At 52.1% G+C, this 21,954-nt stretch overlaps 1 protein-coding gene across 5 annotated transcripts in view; it reads right to left on the reverse strand.

Moving 5' to 3' along the window:
- Positions 1-14,662: 14,662 nt before the first annotated feature.
- Positions 14,663-21,954, reverse strand: part of FUBP3 (far upstream element binding protein 3) — a 285,902-nt gene continuing 278,610 nt past the window's right edge. For all 5 annotated transcript variants that reach the window (XM_086924812.1, XM_086924814.1, XM_086924813.1 and 2 more), the window contains 2 exons: positions 18,880-19,007; positions 14,663-16,112 (listed from right to left, as the gene is read on the reverse strand). In XM_086924812.1, coding sequence (XP_086780938.1) covers positions 16,104-16,112; positions 18,880-19,007 — 137 coding nt within the window. In that variant the 3' untranslated portion in view covers positions 14,663-16,103. The remainder of the gene's footprint in view (positions 16,113-18,879; positions 19,008-21,954) is intronic.

Raw genomic sequence — 21,954 nt, forward strand, 5'->3', positions numbered from 1 at the left:
CACATTGAGCAAAGAGGGTTTGAGTACTGGAGCCCAGGGGTGGAGCTGCCCTACAGCACCATGAGCTAGGAGGAGGGTTTGAGTACTGGAGCCAAGGGGTGGAGCTGCCCTACAACACCTTCAGCTGAGAGGGTTTGAGTACTGGAGCTGCCCTACAACACATTGAGCAAAGAGGATTTGAGTACTGGAGCCAAGGGGTGGAGCTGCCCTACAACACTTTGAGCTTAGAGGAGGGGTTGAATACTGAGGCCAAGGGGGCGGAGCTGCCCTACTACACCTTGAGCTAAGAGGAGGATTTGAGTACTGGAGCCAAAAGGGTGGAGCTGCCCTACTACACCTTAAGCTAAGAGGAGGGTTTTAGTACTAGAGCCAAAGGGGTGGAGCTGCCCTACTACACCTTGAGCTACGAGGAGGGTTTGTGTACTGGAGCCAAGGGGGTGGAGCTGCCCTACAACACCTTGAGCTAAGAGGAGGGTTTGAGTACTGGAGCCAAGAGGGTGGAGCTGCCCTACAACACCTTAAGCTAAGAGGAGGGTTTGAGTACTGCCCAGGGTGTGGAGCTGTCCTACAACACCTTGAGCTGAGAGGGTTTGAGTATTGGAGCCAAGGGGTGGAGCTGCCCTACAACACATTGAGCAAAGAAGGTTGGAGTACGGGAGCCAAGGGGGTGGAGCTGCCCTACAACACCTTGAGCTAAGAGGGTTTGAGTACTGGAGCCCAGGTGGTGGGGCTGCCCTATAACACCTTAAGCTAAGAGGAGGGTTTGAGTACTGGAGCCAAGGTGTGGAGCTGCCCTACAGCACATTGAGCAAAGAGGGTTTGAGTACTGGAGCCAAAGGGGTGGATCTGCCCTAATACATTTTGAGCTTAGAGGAGGGGTTGAATAATGAAGACAAGGGGGCGGAGCTGCCCTACTACACCTTGAGCTAAGAGGAGGGTTTGAGTACTGGAGCCAAAGGGGTGGAGCTGCCCTACTACACCTTAAGCTAAGAGGAGAGTTTGAGTACTGGAGCCAAAGGGGTGGAGCTGCCCTACTACACCTTGAGCTGAGAGGGTTTGAGTACTGGAGCCAAGGGGTGGAGCTGCCCTACAACACCTTGAGCCAAGAGGAGGGTTTGAGTACTGGAGCCAAGGGGGCGGAGCTGCCCTACAACACCTTGAGCTAAGAGGAGGGTTTGAGTACTGCCCAGGGGTGGAGCTGCCCTAAAGCACCATGACCTATGAGGAGGGTTTGAGTACTGGAACTGCCCTACTAAACGTTGAGATAAGAGGAGGGTTTGAGTACTAGAGCCAAGGGGGTGGAGCTGCCCTACAACACCTTGAGCTAAGAGGGTTTGAGTACGGGAGCCAAGGGAGTGGAGCTGCCCTACAACACATTGAGAAAAGAGGGTTTGAATACTGGAGCCAATAGGGTGGAGCTGCCCTACAACGCCTTGAGCTAAGAGGAGGGTTTGAGTACTGGAGCCCAGGAGGTAGAGCTGCTCTACAACACCTTGAGCTAAGAGGAGGATTTGAGTACTGGAGTCAAAGGGATGGAGCTGCCCTACAACACATTGAGCAAAGAGGGTTTGAGTACTGGAGCCCAGGGGTGGAGCTGCCCTACAGCACAATTAGCTAGGAGGAGGGTTTGAGTACTGGAGCCAAGGGGTGGAGCTGCCCTACAACACCTTCAGCTGAGAGGGTTTGAGTACTGGAGCTGCCCTACAACACATTGAGCAAAGAGGGTTTGAGTACTGGAGCCAAGGGGTGGAGCTGCCCTACAACACCTTGAGCTAAGACGGTTTGAGTACTGGAACCCAGGGGGTGGGGCTGCCCTACTACACCTTGAGCTGAGAGTTTGAGTACTGGAGCCAAGGGGTGGAGCTGCCCTACAACACTTTGAGCTTAGAGGAGGGGTTGAATACTGAGGCCAAGGGGGCGGAGCTGCCCTACTACACCTTGAGCTAAGAGGAGGATTTGAGTACTGGAGCCAAAAGGGTGGAGCTGCCGTACAACACCTTAAGCTAAGAGGAGGGTTTTAGTACTAGAGCCAAAGGGGTGGAGCTGCCCTACTACACCTTGAGCTAAGAGGAGGGTTTGTGTACTGGAGCCAAGGGGGTGGAGCTGCCCTACAACACCTTGAGCTAAGAGGAGGGTTTGAGTACTAGAGCCAAGAGGGTGGAGCTGCCCTACAACACCTTAAGCTAAGAGGAGGGTTTGAGTACTGCCCAGGGTGTGGAGCTGTCCTACAACACCTTGAGCTGAGAGGGTTTGAGTACTGGAGCCAAGGGGTGGAGCTGCCCTACAACACCTTGAGCTGAGAGGGTTTGAGTACTGGAGCCAAGGGGTGGAGCTGCCCTACAACACCTTGAGCTGAGAGGGTTTGAGTACTGGAGCCAAGGGGTGGAGCTGCCCTACAACACCTTGAGCTGAGAGGGTTTGAGTATTGGAGCCAAGGGGTGGAACTGCCCTACAACACATTGAGCAAAGAAGGTTGGAGTACGGGAGCCAAGGGGGTGGAGCTGCCCTACAACACCTTAAGCTAAGAGGAGGGTTTGAGTACTGGAGTCAAGGTGTGGAGCTGCCCTACAACTATTTGAGCTAAGAAGAGGGTTTGAGTACTGGAGCTGCCCTACAACACCTTCAGCTGAGAGGGTTTGAGTACTGGAGCCAAGGGGTGGAGCTGCCCTACAGCACATTGAGCTGAGAGGGTTTGAGTACTGGAGCCAATGGGTGGAGCGGCCCTACAACATTTTGAGCTTACAGGAGGGGTTGAATACTGAAGACAAGGGGGCGGAGCTGCCCTACTACACCTTGAGCTAAGAGGAGGGTTTGAGTACTGGAGCCAAAGGGGTGGAGCTGCCCTACTACACCTTGAGCTGAGAGGGTTTGAGTACTGGAGCCAAGGGGTGGAGCTGCCCTACAACACTTTGAGCTTAGAGGAGGGGTTGAATACTGGAGTTAAAGGGGTGGAGCTGCCGCACAACACCTTAAGCTAAGAGGAGGGTTTGAGTACTGGAGCTGCCCTACAGCACCATGAGCTAGGAGGAGGGTTTGAGTACTGGAGCCAAGGGGTGGAGCTGCCCTACAACACCTTCAGCTGAGAGGGTTTGAGTACTGGAGCCAAGGGGTGGAGCTGCCCTACAACACCTTGAGCTAAGAGGAGGGTTTGAGTACTGGAGCCAAGGGGTGGAGCTGCCCTACAGCACCATGACCTATGAGGAGGGTTTGAGTACTGGAACTGCCCCACTACACGTTGAGATAAGAGGAGGGGCTGAGTACTGGAGCCAAGGGGGTGGAGCTGCCCTACAACACCTTGAGCTAAGAGGGTTTGAGTACGGGAGCCAAGGGAGTGGAGCTGCCCTACAACACATTGAGAAAGGAGGGTTTGAATACTGGAGCCAAAAGGGTGGAGCTGCCCTACAACGCCTTGAGCTAAGAGGAGGGTTTGAGTACTGGAGCCCAGGAGGTGGAGCTGCCCTACAACACCTTGAGCTAAGAGGAGGATTTGAGTACTGGAGTCAAAGGGATGGAGCTGCCCTACAACACATTGAGCAAAGAGGGTTTGAGTACTGGAGCCCAGGGGTGGAGCTGCCCTACAGCACCATGAGCTAGGAGGAGGGTTTGAGTACTGGAGCCAAGGGGTGGAGCTGCCCTACAACACCTTCAGCTGAGAGGGTTTGAGTACTGGAGCTGCCCTACAACACATTGAGCAAAGAGGGTTTGAGTACTGGAGCCAATGGGTGGATCTGCCCTACAACACCTTGAGCTAAGAGGGTTTGAGTACTGGAACCCAGGGGGTGGGGCTGCCCTACTACACCTTAAGCTAAGAGGAGGGTTTGAGTACTGGAGCCAAAGGGGTGGAGCTGCCCTACAACACTTTGAGCTTAGAGGAGGGGTTGAATACTGAGGCCAAGGGGGCGGAGCTGCCCTACTACACCTTGAGCTAAGAGGAGGATTTGAGTACTGGAGCCAAAAGGGTGGAGCTGCCGTACAACACCTTAAGCTAAGAGGAGGGTTTTAGTACTAGAGCCAAAGGGGTGGAGCTGCCCTACAACACCTTAAGCTAAGAGGAGGGTTTGAGTACTGCCCAGGGTGTGGAGCTGTCCTACAACACCTTGAGCTGAGAGGGTTTGAGTACTGGAGCCAAGGGGTAGAGCTGCCCTACAACACCTTGAGCTGAGAGGGTTTGAGTACTGGAGCCAAGGGGTGGAGCTGCCCTACAACACCTTGAGCTGAGAGGGTTTGAGTATTGGAGCCAAGGGGTGGAACTGCCCTACAACACATTGAGCAAAGAAGGTTGGAGTACGGGAGCCAAGGGGGTGGAGCTGCCCTACAATACATTGAGAAAAGAGGGTTTGAGTACTGGAGCTGCCCTACAGCACCATGAGCTATGAGGAGGGTTTGAGTACTGGAACTGCCCTACTACACGTTGAGATAAGAGGAGGGTTTGAGTACGGGAGCCAAGGGAGTGGAGCTGCCCTGCAACACCTTAGAGGAGGGTTTGAGTACTGGAGCCAAGGGGGCGCAGCTGCCCTACAACACCTTGAGCTAAGAGGAGGGCTTGAGTACTGGAGCCAAGAGGGTGGAGCTGCCTTACAACACCTTGAGCTGAGAGGAGGGTTTGAGTACTGGAGCCAAGAGGGTGAAGCTGCCCTACAACGCCTTGAGCTAAGAGGAGGGTTTGAGTACTGGAGCCCAGGGGGTGGAGCTGCCCTACAACACCTTGAGCTAAGAGGAGGGTTTAAGTACTAGAGCCAAGAGGGTGGAGCTGCCCTACAACACCTTGAGCTGAGAGGAGGGTTTGAGTACTGGAGCCAAGAGGGTGAAGCTGCCCTACAACACATTGATAAAAGAGGGGTTGAATACTGGAGCCAAGGGGGTGGAGCTTCTCTACAACACCTTGAGCTAAGAGGAGGGTTTGAGTACTGGAGCCAAGAGGGTGAAGCTGCCCTACAACGCCTTGAGCTAAGAGGAGGGTTTGAGTACTGGAGCCCAGGGGGTGGAGCTGCCCTACAACACATTGAGAAAAGAGGGGTTGAATACTGGAGCCAAGGGGGTGGAGCTTCCCTACAACACCTTGAGCTAAGAGGAGGATTTGAGTACTGGAGTCAAGGGGTGGAGCTTCCCTACAACACCTTGAGCTTAGAGGAGGGTTTGAGTACTGGAGCCAAGGGGGTGGAGCTGCCCCACAACACAGTGAGCTTAGAGGAGGGTTTGAGTACTGGAGCCAATGGGGTGGCGCTGCCCTACAACTCCTTGAGCTAAGATGAAGGTTTGAATACTGAAGCCAAGGGGGTGGAGCTGCCCTACAACATTGTGAGCTGCGAGAAGGGTTTGTGTTCAGGAGCCCGGGGGTGGAGCAACCCTACAACACCTTGAGCTAAGAGGAGGGTTTGAGTACTGGAGCCCAGGGGGTGGAGCTGCCCTACAGCACCATGAGCTAAGAGGAGGGTTTGAGTACTTGAGCCCAGGGTGTGGAGCTACCCTACAACACCTTAGGCTAAGAGGAGGGTTTGAGTACTGGAGTCAAGGTGTGGAGCTGCCCTACAACTATTTGAGCTAAGAGGAGGGTTTGAGTACTGGAGCTGCCCTACAACACCTTCAGCTGAGAGGGTTTGAGTACTGGAGCCAAGGGGTGGAGCTGCCCTACAGCACATTGAGCTGAGAGGGTTTGAGTACTGGAGCCAAGGGGTGGAGCGGCCCTACAACATTTTGAGCTTACAGGAGGGGTTGAATACTGAAGACAAGGGGGCGGAGCTGCCCTACTACACCTTGAGCTAAGAGGAGGGTTTGAGTACTGGAGCCAAAGGGGTGGAGCTGCCCTACTACACCTTAAGCTAAGAGGAGAGTTTGAGTACTGGAGCCAAAGGGGTGGAGCTGCCCTACTACACCTTGAGCTGAGAGGGTTTGAGTACTGGAGCCAAGGGGTGGAGCTGCCCTACAACACTTTGAGCTTAGAGGAGGGGTTGAATACTGGAGCCAAAGGGGTGGAGCTGCCGCACAACACCTTAAGCTAAGAGGAGGGTTTGAGTACTGGAGCTGCCCTACAGCACCATGAGCTAGGAGGAGGGTTTGAGTACTGGGGCCAAGGGGTGGAGCTGCCCTACAACACCTTCAGCTGAGAGGGTTTGAGTACTGGAGCCAAGGGGCGGAGCTGCCCTACAACACCTTGAGCTAAGAGGAGGGTTTGAGTACTGGAGCCAAGGGGTGGAGCTGCCCTAGAGCACCATGACCTATGAGGAGGGTTTGAGTACTGGAACTGCCCCACTACACGTTGAGATAAGAGGAGGGTTTGAGTACTGGAGCCAAGGGGGTGGAGCTGCCCTACAACACCTTGAGCTAAGAGGGTTTGAGTACGGGAGCCAAGGGAGTGGAGCTGCCCTACAACACATTGAGAAAGGAGGGTTTGAATACTGGAGCCAAAAGGGTGGAGCTGCCCTACAACGCCTTGAGCTAAGAGGAGGGTTTGAGTACTGGAGCCCAGGAGGTGGAGCTGCCCTACAACACCTTGAGCTAAGAGGAGGATTTGAGTACTGGAGTCAAAGGGATGGAGCTGCCCTACAACACATTGAGCAAAGAGGGTTTGAGTACTGGAGCCCAGGGGTGGAGCTGCCCTACAGCACCATGAGCTAGGAGGAGGGTTTGAGTACTGGAGCCAAGGGGTGGAGCTGCCCTACAACACCTTCAGCTGAGAGGGTTTGAGTACTGGAGCTGCCCTACAACACATTGAGCAAAGAGGGTTTGAGTACTGGAGCCAAGGGGTGGATCTGCCCTACAACACCTTGAGCTAAGAGGGTTTGAGTACTGGAACCCAGGGGGTGGGGCTGCCCTACTACACCTTAAGCTAAGAGGAGGGTTTGAGTACTGGAGCCAAAGGGGTGGAGCTGCCCTACAACACTTTGAGCTTAGAGGAGGGGTTGAATACTGAGGCCAAGGGGGCGGAGCTGCCCTACTACACCTTGAGCTAAGAGGAGGATTTGAGTACTGGAGCCAAAAGGGTGGAGCTGCCGTACAACACCTTAAGCTAAGAGGAGGGTTTTAGTACTAGAGCCAAAGGGGTGGAGCTGCCCTACTACACCTTGAGCTAACAGGAGGGTTTGTGTACTGGAGCCAAGGGGGTGGAGCTGCCCTACATCACCTTGAGCTGAGAGGGTTTGAGTACTGGAGCCAAGGGGTAGAGCTGCCCTACAACACCTTAAGCTAAGAGGAGGGTTTGAGTACTGCCCAGGGTGTGGAACTGTCCTACAACACCTTGAGCTGAGAGGGTTTGAGTACTGGAGCCAAGGGGTAGAGCTGCCCTACAACACCTTGAGCTGAGAGGGTTTGAGTACTGGAGCCAAGGGGTGGAGCTGCCCTACAACACCTTGAGCTGAGAGGGTTTGAGTATTGGAGCCAAGGGGTGGAACTGCCCTACAACACATTGAGCAAAGAAGGTTGGAGTACGGGAGCCAAGGGGGTGGAGCTGCCCTACAATACATTGAGAAAAGAGGGTTTGAGTACTGGAGCTGCCCTACAGCACCATGAGCTATGAGGAGGGTTTGAGTACTGGAACTGCCCTACTACACGTTGAGATAAGAGGAGGGTTTGAGTACGGGAGCCAAGGGAGTGGAGCTGCCCTGCAACACCTTAGAGGAGGGTTTGAGTACTGGAGCCAAGGGGGCGCAGCTGCCCTACAACACCTTGAGCTAAGAGGAGGGCTTGAGTACTGGAGCCAAGAGGGTGGAGCTGCCTTACAACACCTTGAGCTGAGAGGAGGGTTTGAGTACTGGAGCCAAGAGGGTGAAGCTGCCCTACAACGCCTTGAGCTAAGAGGAGGGTTTGAGTACTGGAGCCCAGGGGGTGGAGCTGCCCTACAACACCTTGAGCTAAGAGGAGGGTTTAAGTACTAGAGCCAAGAGGGTGGAGCTGCCCTACAACACCTTGAGCTGAGAGGAGGGTTTGAGTACTGGAGCCAAGAGGGTGAAGCTGCCCTACAACACATTGAGAAAAGAGGGGTTGAATACTGGAGCCAAGGGGGTGGAGCTTCTCTACAACACCTTGAGCTAAGAGGAGGGTTTGAGTACTGGAGCCAAGAGGGTGAAGCTGCCCTACAACGCCTTGAGCTAAGAGGAGGGTTTGAGTACTGGAGCCCAGGGGGTGGAGCTGCCCTACAACACATTGAGAAAAGAGGGGTTGAATACTGGAGCCAAGGGGGTGGAGCTTCCCTACAACACCTTGAGCTAAGAGGAGGATTTGAGTACTGGAGTCAAGGGGTGGAGCTTCCCTACAACACCTTGAGCTTAGAGGAGGGTTTGAGTACTGGAGCCAAGGGGGTGGAGCTGCCCCACAACACAGTGAGCTTAGAGGAGGGTTGGAGTACTGGAGCCAATGGGGTGGCGCTGCCCTACAACTCCTTGAGCTAAGATGAAGGTTTGAATACTGAAGCCAAGGGGGTGGAGCTGTCCTACAACATCGTGAGCTGCGAGAAGGGTTTGTGTTCAGGAGCCCGGGGGTGGAGCAACCCTACAACACCTTGAGCTAAGAGGAGGGTTTGAGTACTGGAGCCCAGGGGGTGGAGCTGCCCTACAGCACCATGAGCTAAGAGGAGGGTTTGAGTACTTGAGCCCAGGGTGTGGAGCTGCTCTACAACACACTGAGCTAAGAGGGGTTGAGTACTGGAGCCAAGGGGGTGAAGCTGCCCCACAACACCTTGAGCAAAGAGGGTTTGAGTACTGGAGCCAAGGGGTGGAGCTGACCTACAGTACTATGAGCTAAAAGGAGGGTTTCAGTACTGGAGCTAAGGGGGTGGAGCTGCCCTACAACACATTGAGCTAAGATGAGGGATTGAGTACTGGAGCCCAGGGGGTGGAGCTGCCCTACAACACCTTGAGCTACGATGAGGGTTTGAGTACTGGAGCCCAGGGGGTGGAGCTGCCCTACAACACCTTGAGCTAAGAGGAGGGTTTGAATACTGGAGCCAAGGGGGTGGAGCTGCCCTACAGCACCATGAGCTAAGAAAAGGGTTTGAGTACTGGAGCCCAGGAGGTGGAGCTGCCCTACAGCACCATGAGCTAAGAGGAGGGTTTGATTACTGGAGCCAAGGGGGTGGAGCTGCCCTACAACACCTTGAGCTAAGAGGAGGGTTGGAGTACTGCCCAGGGGGTGGAGCTGCCCTACAACACCTTGAGCTAAGAGAAGGGTTTGAGTACTGGAACCCAGGGGGTGGAGCTGCCCTACAACACCTTGAGCTAAGAGAAGGGTTTGAGTACTGGAGCCCAGGGGGCGGAGCTGCCCTACAACACCTTGAGCTAAGAGGAGAGTTTTAGTACTGGAGTCAAGGGCTTGGAGCTTCCCTATAACACCTTCAGCTAAGAGAAGGGTTTGCGTACTGGAGCCCAGGGGGCGGAGCTGCCCTACAACACCTTGAGCTAAGAGGAGGGTTTTAGTACTGGAGTCAAGGGGGTGGAGCTGCCCTCTAACAACTTGAGCTAAGAGGAGGGTTTTAGTACTGGAGTCAAGGGGGTGGAGCTGCCCTACAACACCTTGAGATAACAGGAGGGTTTGAGTACTGGAGCCAAGGGGTGGAGCTGCCCTACAACACCTTGAGCTTAGAGGGTTTGAATACTGGAGCCAAGGGGGTGGAGCTGCCCCACAACACAGTGAGCTTAGAGGAGGGTTTGAGTACTGGAGCCAAGGGGCGGAGCTGCCCTACAACACCTTGAGCTTAGAGGAGGGTTTGAGTACTGGAGCCAAGGAGGTGGAGCTGCCCCACAACACAGTGAGCTTAGAGGAGGGTTGGAGTACTGGAGCCAATGGGGTGGCGCTGCCCTACAACTCCTTGAGCTAAGATGAAGGTTTGAATACTGAAGCCAAGGGGGTGGAGCTGCCCTACAACATCGTGAGCTGCGAGAAGGGTTTGTGTTCAGGAGCCCGGGGGTGGAGCAACCCTACAACACCTTAAACTAAGAGGAGGGTTTGAGTACTGGAGCCCAGGGGTTGGAGCTACCCTACAACACCATGAGCCAAGAGGAGGGGTTGAGTACTGGAGCCCAGGGGGTGGAGCTGCCCTACAACACCTTGAGCTAAGATGAGGGCTTGAGTACTGGAACCCAGGGGGTGGAGCTGCCCTACAACACCTTGATTTAAGAGGAGGGTTTGAGTACTGGAGCCCAGGGGGTGGAGCTGCTCTACAACACATTGAGAAAAGAGGGTTTGAATACTGGAGCCAAGGGGGTGGAGCTGCCCTACAGCACCATGAGCTAAGAAAAGGGTTTGAGTACTGGAGCCTAGGGGGTGGAGATGCCCTACAACACCTTGAGCTAAGAGGAGGGTTTGAGTACTGGAGCCAAGGGGGTGGAGCTGCCCTACAACACCTTGAGCTGAGAGGAGGGTTTGAGTACTGGAGCCAAGGGGTGGAGTTGCCCTACAACACCTTGCGCTAAGAGGAGGGTTTGAGTACTGGAGCCAAGGGGGTGGAGCTGCCCTACAACACCTTGCGATAAGCAATCAATCAATCCATTTGTGGAGCACGCTACTCACCCATGAGGGTCTCAAGGAGCTGGGGGTAAGGGAAGGCAGCTACAGGTCGAACAGACATGTCTTGAGGTGTCTTTTGAAGGTCAGCCGGTCCTGGGTCTTACGTAGATGGGCGGGGAGGGTATTCAATGTCTTTGTGGCGAGGTAGGAGAAGGATTTGCCGCCGATGGTCGTTAGACGGATGCCTGGGACGATGGCGAGGTCGGCCGAGCGCAGTTGGCGCTTCGGGGTGTAGAAGGACAGTCGATCGTTGAGGTATGTTGGTTTGGCGTTGTGGAGTGCTTTGTGCGCTTGGGTTAGGAGTTTCAAAGTGATACTTTTGTTGACCGGGAGCCAATGCAGTTCTCGTAGGTGGGTGGTGATGTTATTTTGGCAGGGGAGTCAGAGGATGAGGCATGGGAAGGCATCCTGTATGCGCTGGAGTCTTTTGGAGCGTAGCCATGGTTCCTGCGTAGAGTTAATTGCCGTAGTCCAGACTGCTGCAGACGAGCGCATGGGTGATCGTTCTGGTGTTGATGGGGATCCATCTGTAGATTTTACGGAGCATTCGGAGGGTGTTGAAGCAGGAGGAGGAGATGGCATGGACTTGCTGGGTCATGGAGAGCGTTGAGTCCAGGATGAACTCCAGATTGCGTGCGTGGTTTGTGGGTGTCGTGGCAGCTCCCAGCGCGGTCGGCCACCAGGAGTCCACCCATGCGGAGGGGGTGGATCAGAGCAGGAAGACCTCAAGTCTGGTCAGAGTTCAGTTTCAGGCGGCTGGTCTTCATCCATTCTGTGACGGCCTTCATTCCTACGTGAAGGTTGTATTTGGCGATGGCCGGGTCTTTGCTGAGGGAGAGGATCGCCTGCGTGTCGTCAGCATATGAGACGATGAGGTGGTGTTGTCGGACATGTTGGCGAGGGGTGCCATGTAGATGTTAAAGTGGGTTGGGCTGAGGGATGACCCGTGGGGTATGTCGCAGGTGATGGTGCAGGCTTCAGTACGGGGGAGGTGGACTCTCTGGGTTCTGCAGGTGACTAAGGTGATCCAGGCCAGGGTTTTGCCTCTGATCCCTGCGTCGTTGAGGCGTGAGCGAAGGGTGTGGTGGCAGAAGGTGTCGAAAGCGACAGAGGTCCAGGAGGATGAGGGCCGCGGTCTCGCCCTTGTCTAGTATGGCCCTGACGTCGTTCGTGGCGGCGATGATGGCCGTCTGTCCTGTGGTCGCTGCGGAAGCCGGATTGGGAGGAGTCCAGTACGTGGTTCTCCTCCAGGAAGGGGGTCAGTTGTCTGTTGGCAGTCTTCTCAATAACTTTTGCCGGGAACGGGAGCAGAGAGATGGGTCGGAAGTTCTTGAGGTCCTTTGGGTCTGCCTTGGGTTTCTTGAGGAGGGCGTTTATTTCGGCGTGTTTACAGCTCTCTGGGAAGGTGGAGTTCTCGAAGGAGCTGTTGATGATCTTTCGACGTTGGTGTGCAATGATAGTGCTTGCCTTGTTGAAGATATGGTGGGGGTAGGTGTCGGAAGGTGAGCCGGAGTGGATGGTGTTCATGATTCTGATGGATTCTTCGTCGGTTACGGTGTTCCTGGAGAGCAGCAGGCCAGTGCCTTCGGTGGGTGTTGGTTCTGGGGTGTCAGCGTATGAGAGTTTGAGTGCTGGGGCCAAAGGCAGTGGAGCTGCCCTACAACACCTTGAGCTAAGAGGAGGGTTTGAGTACTGGAGCCAAGGGGGTGGAGCTGCCCTACAACACCTTGAGCTAAGAGGAGGGTTTGAGTACTGGAGCCCAGGAGTTGGAGCTGCCCTGCAACACCTTGAGCTAAGAGAAGCGTTTGAGTACTGGAGCCAAGGGGGTGGTCTGGGTCGTCTGGCCCTGGACACCAGTGGGTTAGCGAATGCTCTGGGCTTCATCTCTGGTCACCTCATGCATTAAGAGGAATGCTGATTGGACTATCCAGACTCAACTCATCTGGTGCCCGGTCACACGAGTAGGTCTTGTGCTCACACTAGGGCTGGGAGCACTGCCTCGCCTGGAAGGAGAAAATTTGAAAGAAGCTAGAGCAAATGGAAACCTAGAGGGTGGTGTCCCAGTGGCTGTAAATCAGAAAAGACAAGAGGGTCTGAAAGTGTTTGAAGATGTTGCACATCCTCATTATGCGAATGTTTGGGTTTTGCTGCTCCCTCGTCTGCACAGGGTAGTTGAATAATGGCAAGAGCACAATAAAGGCACAAGACCTTCTGTTGCACGATTTGCACTTGTTTGTAGTAGAAACTATGAAATCATTTTAAACGTCACAATTTTAATTAGTGGTAAACCATGAAATACACCAGAAGAACATTAGAGTCTGGCAGGATATTTATAAGCAACTGGGATGCTTCACCTGCACGACGTTCTATTCATTGGGGCGCTCTTCCCCCTACCGCGTGCTTCAATGACGTCTGTAGTACCACGGAGGGAAATACCCAGTTGTGATGGGAACTTACTTATTACTAATGAGCACCGATGCGCTCACCATAGCTGGGGAGGAAGGGGCAACTGCAGAAATGGCAGAGCGCAGGTACTCTCACCCAAGCGGGGGGAGGAGGGGCTACTGTAGTAATGGCATAGCGCAGGTACTCTCACCCAAGCGGGGGAAGGAGGGGCTACTGTAGTAATGGCATAGCGCAGGTACTCTCACCCAAGCGGGGGAAGGAGGGGCTACTGTAGTAATGGCATAGCGCAGGTACGCTCACCCAAGCGGGGGAAGGAGGGGCTACTGTAGTGATGGCAGAGCGCAGGTACGCTCACCCTAGCGGTGGAAGGAGGGGCAACTGTAGTAATGGCAGAGCGCAGGTACGCTCACCCTAGCGGGGGAAGGAGGGTCTACTGTAGTAATGGCAGAGCACAGGTACTCTCACCCTAGCGGGGAAGGAGGGGCTATTGTAGAAATGGCAGAGTGCAGGTACGCGCACCATAGTGGGGAATGAGGGGCTACCTTAGAAATGGCAGAGTGCAGGTACGCGCACCATAGTGGGGAATGAGGGGCTACATCAGAAATGGCAGAGTGCAGGTACGCGCACCATAGTGGGGAATGAGGGGCTACATCAGAAATGGCATAGTGCAGGTACGCGCATCATAGGGGGGAATGAGGGGCTACATCAGAAATGGCTGACTGCAGGTACGCGCACCATAGTGGGGAAGGAGGGGCAACTGTAGAAATGACTGAGCGCAGATTCTGGAAGGACTTTACTCCAACCACCTGTCCAGAACTCCCATCTGGGTTACTAATTTGTTATGTAATCCTAGTTAAAATGTATGCATATGTGTTATATATATATATATATATATATATATATATACACACACACACACACACATATACACATACACATACATACATATACACAGTCTTTCAAAACCGCTCTGCCCCCAAATGCAGCGCTTCACTGGGCATGGGGCCCAAAAATATCCATCTGCAACGAAGCTCCAAAGTCGTGAAGAAAAGCCACGCGCCCTCCCAGTAATGGATGATGAAGTAAGGTTTATTAGGCATCAAACCCAGGTTTGATGCCTAATAAACCTGACTTGGATCAATTACTGGGAGGGCACGTGGCTTTTCTCCACGACTTTGGAGCTTTGTTGCAGTGTGTGTGTATATCTGAGAGTATATGTATGTATATGCACACACACTAAAGGTATGCATATATATATATATATATATATATACACATACATACATTTAGTGTGTTTGTGTGTATATGTATATACATACATATACTCTCAGATACACACACCAATGAATGAATATATATATATATATATATATATATATATATATATATATATATCATAGATCGATGGATAGAATCAAATTCTGCAAAGTCCACCTTTGGCAGAGAAGTAGGCGCCGCCAAGCTGGTGGGCGAGCTTGCACCCACGAGGGCTCGTATCTTACCACCCTGCTCGTACAATGCTCCTTCTTTACACTGATAAATGTTGACTTTTGTTGAAGCATCAAAGAGCCTCCATTTCACACGCAGGAGGAAATCAGTGCAAGGTGACACCCTGCACCGGCCCGGGAGGACGTGCGCAGGGCTCCAGCAGCACTTCCCTTCAACCCTCGGGGACCCCTCCGAACCCGCCGACGCACCAGGGAGGCAAGAAAACCTGCGAACATGATCATCTGCTGTCAAAGGAGAGAGCGAAACAGGCTGCAAGCTTCACCCACAAGAAGCCTCGTGGACGTTTTATTATTAGAGTGTAAAATGCCAAGTTCATTCGGATAAAAGGAGTACATGGTAACATGCGCAACAGTCGCCAAATCTTCGGCATTGGAAGGAAAACGTGAGGGAAGGGGGGCGAGGACGAGTAACATTAGATATTTCAAAACGGATTGTTCCCACAAACCCGATTACAAATGCAAGAAAAAATAGCCTAAATTTTCAGTTTTTACTTCGATTCCTTTTAAAAAATACACTTATCTGTACAAGAAACACTAGAGCAAAACTTTGGAAAGCATGTCATCCCTTTTATTAAATCAAAAAAATTATTTAGCACATACGGCAGTTAATACTAGATTTATTCTGTTTATCTTTTTCCTCTAAGGTAAATTTGACAAATATTAGATAAGAAAATATTTAAAAGGAAAAAATGAAAACCAGAAAAAAACACACCCTGGAATTAAAAAATAGTCACTATTTTAAACTTTTCGTACAGTTAAATGTTCCACAGTGTTCGTGTTAAAGACAGTCATAGCAGATTCATTTTCCATATTAAAAATAACAGCATTTATATTTATGACAGCATAAAGGAGGGTCCTTTTTTTCTAACAAGCTTGGAGGTCTTGGCTTTACAAATGCAACTTCATGGTTATGTGAGAAAACGGCATTGCTTAAAAAAAATAATAATTAACACTTGTATTTTTATATTAACCCTTGAAAACACTACAAATTATACAAACCCCCACAAAAACACTCCCCTGCCAAGGTCAATGTGGACGATCGCCACAACCGACTACCCGGACGCCGGGGCAGCCGCGGAAAAATTCATACCATCAGTTGGTTTGCACGTCATTTTTAAAAAATGCAATAAAATCAAAAAACAGTCAAAATACATGAAATTAGACGTAAAACATTCAATGAATTTACATATTTAAGAATATTTAAATACTGTTTTTTAAAAACTTTAGGATTTTTCTCTTTGCGTTTTTTGTTACACAGCCACCTAAGACTTCCAAGCTGCTATATCTTTGTTGCAACAGAAAAAAGTTACACAAAAAAAACAATTATAATTAAAAATAAAATATGACAAATTACATGATACAATGTCGACGACCTGTTTGTGCCTTTTGGTGCCTTTAATTTCTTGCGCCAAAAGAAATCCGAAGTTAACAAATTTGGAATAAAAAAAAAATTACTCCCAGCACGTCCATACGCTTAGTATATTAATGACTGTTCCTGATTCTTAGAAAAGTTCAGATCACCCTACAGCTAGTGTTTCACAAATAAACAGAAGTCTTCATCAAAAGCCTGCAAATCTAGAAACCTCTCTTACAAAAAGGTCTTCATGATGATTTCAAGAAAATGAAGGAAAACAAAAATAAACAAAAACAAAGAAATGAAGATAAAGACAGGGCTCCGTGAGGACGACTGTTCTACTGCTCCTGAAAGATAAAAGGGAAAGCAGTTAGGGCCGGGAGCGGCGAAAGGCACCGAGCACTTCAAAGACGCAGTCTTGGCAAACTCCCAGCGGCCACCTGCCCCTGCAGCACCCATATGGTCTGTGAGAGCAGATCCGGGGTCCCCTCCGAGCAGGTTGATGCACGAGGGACGTCTGCGCAACCGGAGAGCAAGGGGTCTGCAGATGAGGCCACTCCAGCTACAAACCGACAGACAGCCCCTGGCTAAGCCATGCGTACCTTACTGGCACGACTCCGGCGCACAGACCCTAGCCAAGCCATGAGCACCTTACTGGCACGACTCCCGCGCACAGACCCTAGCCAAGGCATGCGTACCTTACTGGCACGACTCCGGCGCACAGACCCTAGCCAAGCCATGAGCACCTTACTGGCATGACACCCGCGCACAGACCCTAGCTAAGGCACGCGCACCTTACTGGCATAAACCCTAGCCAAGGCATGCACACCCTACTGGCAGAGACACCCTAGCCAAGGCATGCGTACCTTACTGGCACTGACCCAATCCAAGGCATGTGCACATTACTGGCACAGACCCTAACCAAGGCATGTCTACCTTACTGGCACAGACCCTAATCAAGGCAAGCACGCCTTACTGGCACAGACCCTAACCAAGGCATGTCTACCTTACTGGTACAGACCCTAACCAAGGCATGCGCACCTTACTGGCACGACTCCTGCGCACAGACCCTAGCCAAGCCATGAGCACCTTACTGGCATGACTCCCGCGCACAGACCCTAGCTAAGGCACGCGCACCTTACTGGCATAAACCCTAGCCAAGGCATGCACACCCTACTGGCACAGACACCCTAGCCAAGGCATGCGTACCTTACTGGCACGACTCCTGCGCACAGACCCTAGCCAAGCCATGATCACCTTACTGGCATGACTCCCGCGCACAGACCCTAGCTAAGGCACGCGCACCTTACTGGCATAAACACTAGCCAAGGCATGCACACCCTACTGGCACAGACACCCTAGCCAAGGCATGCGTACCTTACTGGCACTGACCCTAGCCAAGGCATGCGCACATTACTGGCACAGACCCTAACCAAGGCATGTCTTGTTCCTCATCAGAACTTCTTGGCTGTGCCTCGCACTAGAACAGTCACATGGGGCGACAGGCGTTTCCTGGTTGCCGCCCCTAAACTCTGGAACACCCTTCCTGCACATATCCGAGCAAGTCCCTCCCTGTTCATATTCCGCAAACAGCTAAAGACGTGGTTATTTGACCAATAGCCTTGTATATCTTCTTTACCCCAGTTGCTGATCTATGCCCTTAATTAGCGCCGAGACGCCACGGGTATTCGCCGCGCTCTATAAATGTCAATAAATAAATAAATAAATAAATGTCTACCTTACTGGCACAGACCTAACCAAGGCAAGCACGCCTTACTGGTACAGACCCTAACCAAGGCATGCGCATCTTACTGGCACGACTCCTGCGCACAGACCCTAGCCAAGGCATGCACACCTTACTGGCACAAACCCTAGCCAAGGCATGTGTACATTACCAGCACAGACCCTAGCCAAGGCATGCGCACCTTACTGGCACGGCTCCCGCGTACAGACCCTAGCTAAGGCACGCGCACCTTACTGGCACAGACACCCTAGTCAAGGCATGTGACCTTACTGGCACGGCTCCCGCGCACAGACCCTAGCTAAGGCACGCGTACCTTACTGGCACAAACCCTAGCCAAGGCATGCACACCTTACTGGCACAGACACCCTAGCCAAGTCATGCGCACCTTACTGGCACAGACCCTAACCAAGGCATTCTGCCTTACTGGCACAGACCCTAACCAAGGCATGCTGCCTTACTGGCACAGACCCTAACCTAGGCATGCTGCCTTACTGGCACAAAACCTAGCCTAGGCATGCGCACCTTACTGGCACAGACACCCTAGCCAAGGCATGCATGCCTTACTGGCACAGACCCTAGCCAAGGCATGTGTACATTACCAGCACAGACCCTAGCCAAGGCATGCGCACCTTACTGGCACGGCTCCCGCCCACACACCCTAGCTAAGGCACGCGCACCTTACTGGCACAAACCCTAGCCAAAGCTTGCGCACCTTACTGGCAGACACCTTAGCCAAGGCATGCATACCTTACTGGCACAGACACCCTAGCTAAGGCATGCGCACCGTACTGGCACAGACCCTAGCCAAGGCATGCGCACCTTACTGGCACACACACTAGCCAAGGCATGTGCACATTAATGGCACAGACCCTAGCCAAGGCATGTGCACATTACTGGCACAGACCCTAGCCAAGGCAAAGCTGTGCTCCTTAGTTGGGCTCAGAGTGGGGTGAGGGCGTCATTTAATTGCGCAACCATTACAATGTCTATGAAGGGGGAGAGCCGCAGGGGCATGTACACAAACCGAAGGCTACCTCTGAAAACATCACGGTTACTCTACACCAGAGGCTTCCAACCTGTGGCCCAGGGAACCCTGGGGATTCGCCAAGGCTCCTCAGGGGGCCTGCGACTACATGAACATTTTCAAACATACTGTAAATGTGAAGACATTTGAAATTAGAGCTTAAAATGTAATTAAAATACTCAGATTGATTACTAGCAGCGGGGCGGGAGCATCACACAGAATACAGTGTGGACGACGGGCCGCCTCTACTGAATTTAAAAAAGCTCAAACTTTTCTACTTAAATAACTTTATTTTTTATTTCTATGCGTTTACAAATAAAATCAAAAGCGTGATTTACAGACTCACCTGGCTGTGGCCCTGAGGCTGCCCCAGGCTCTGTCCGTAGTAGGCCGCCTGCTGTCTGTAATACTCCGCCCAGGCCATGGTGTAGTCCGGCTGTGAGCTCTGCTGCGAGGCCGCGTTAGCCGCCTGGTCTGCAGGAGAACCAATGCCATTAGGGAGGAGACAGGAGGAGGAAAGCACAACACATACATGGAACAAACACCACATACATTCACCCGGGAGAGGGGGCTGCAGGCGCCAACAGCACCCGCATGTCAGGGATCAGGAACCTGATGCAGGCATCAACCAAGAACCACTGGATGGTACAGCAATGACAGCACAGACCCATGCACCAACCGCACACTAGAATCCGTTCAAAGGTACGACAGCACAGACCCATGCACCAACCGCACAATAGAACCCATTCAAAGGTACGACACACCAAAGACCCATGCACCAACCGCACACTAGAACCCATTCAAAGGTACGAAACACCACAGACCCATGCACCAACCACACACTAGAACACATTAACAGGTACGACAGCACAGACCCATGCACCAACCGCACACTAGAACCCATTCAAAGGTACGAAACACCACAGACCCATGCACCAACCACACACTAGAACACATTAAAAGGTACGAAACACCACAGACCCATGCACCAACCGCACACTAGAACCCGTTCAAAGTTACGACAGCACAGACCCATGCACCAACCGCACACTAGAACCCATTAAAAGGTACGAAACACCACAGACCCATGCACCAACCACACACTAGAACACATTAAAAGGTACAAAACACCAGACCCATGCACCAACCACACACTAGAACACATTAAAAGGTACGAAACACCACAGACTCATGCACCAACCACACACTAGAACCCATTCAAAGGTACGACAGCACAGACCCATGCACCGACCGCACACTAGAACCCATTCAAAGGTACGAAACACCACAGACCCATGCACCAACCACACACTAGAACACATTAAAAGGTACGAAACACCACAGACCCATGCACCAACCGCACACTAGAACCCATTCAAAGGTACGAAACACCACAGACCCATGCACCAACCACACACTAGAACCCATTCAAAGGTACGACAGCACAGACCCATGCACCAACCGCACACTAGAACCCATTCAAAGGTACGACAGCACAGACCCATGCACCAACCGCACACTAGAACCCATTCAAAAGTACGAGACAGCAGAGAGCCATGCACTAACCGCACACTAGAACCCGTTCAATGGTAAGACACCGCACCGACCGCAAACTAGAACCCATTCAATGTTACGAGACAGCACAGACCCATGCATGAATCGCACACTAGAACCCCTTCAATGGTACAGCCAGTGCCGCACAGACCCATGCACCAACCGCACACTAGAACCCCTTCAAAAGTACGACAGCACAGACCCATGCACCAACCACACTCTAGAACCCAAAGGTACGACAGCACAGACCCATGCACCAACCGCACACTAGAACCCATTCAAAGGTACGACAGCACAGACCCATGCACCAACCGCACACTAGAACCCATTCAAAGGTACGACAGCACAGACCCATGCACCAACCGCACACTAGAACCCATTCAAAGGTACGACAGAGCACAGACCCGTGCACCAACCGCACACTAGAACCCATTCAAAAGTACGAGACAGCAGAGAGCCATGCACCAACCGCACACTAGAACCCATTCAAATCTACGACAGCTCAGACCCATGCACCAATCGCACACTAGAACCCATTCAAAGGTACGACAGCACAGACCCATGCACCAATGCATAAACCGCACACTAGAACCTATTCAAAAGTACGACAGCACAGACCCATGGACCAACCACACACTAGAACCCATTCAAAGGTATGACAGCACAGACCATTGCACCAATCGCAAACAAGAACCCATTCAAAGGTACGACACACCACAGACCCAGGCACCAACCACACACTAGAACCCATTCAAAGGAACGAAACACCACAGACCCATGCACCAACCACACACTAGAAACCATTCAAAGGTATGACAGCACAGACCCATGCACAAATGCATAAACCTAACACTAGAACCCATTCAAAAGTACGACAGCACAGACCCATGGACCAGCCACACACTAGAACTTATTCAAAGGTACGACAGCACAGATCCATGCACCAGCCGCACACTAGAACCCATTCAAAGGTATGACAGCACAGACCCATGCACCAACCCCACACTAGAACCCATTCAAAGGTAAGACAGCAAACCCATGCACCAATAGCACACTAGAACCCCTTCAAAAGTACGACAGCACAGACCCATGCACCAACCACACTCTAGAACCCATTCAAAGGAACGACACCACAGACCCATGCACCAACCGCACACTAGAACACGTTCAAAGGTACGACACACCAAAGACCCATGCACCAACCGCACACTAGAACCCATTCAAAGGTACGAAACACCACAGACCCATGCACCAACCACACACTAGAACCCATTCCAAGGTACGAAACACCACAGACCCATGCATCAACCACACACTAGAACACATTAAAAGGTACGAAACACCACAGACCCATGCACCAACCACACACTAGAACCCATTCAAAGGTACGACAGCACAGACCCATGCACCAACCGCACACTAGAACCCATTCAAAGGTACGACAGAGCACAGACCCGTGCACCAACCGCACACTAGAACCCATTCAAAAGTACGAGACAGCAGAGAGCCATGCACCAACCGCACACTAGAACCCATTCAAATCTACGACAGCTCAGACCCATGCACCAATCGCACACTAGAACCCATTCAAAGGTACGACAGCACAGACCCATGCACCAATGCATAAACCGCACACTAGAACCTATTCAAAAGTACGACAGCACAGACCCATGGACCAACCACACACTAGAACCCATTCAAAGGTATGACAGCACAGACCATTGCACCAATCGCACACTAGAACCCATTCAAAGGTATGACAGCACAGACCCATGCACCAATCGCACACTAGAACCCATTCAAAGATACAACAGCACAGACTCATGCACCAACCGCACACTAGAACCCATTCAACGGTACGACAGCA

The sequence above is a fragment of the Lissotriton vulgaris genome, chromosome 5, assembly GCF_964263255.1.
Source record: "Lissotriton vulgaris chromosome 5, aLisVul1.2, whole genome shotgun sequence".
NCBI classification, from domain to species: domain Eukaryota; kingdom Metazoa; phylum Chordata; class Amphibia; order Caudata; family Salamandridae; genus Lissotriton; species Lissotriton vulgaris.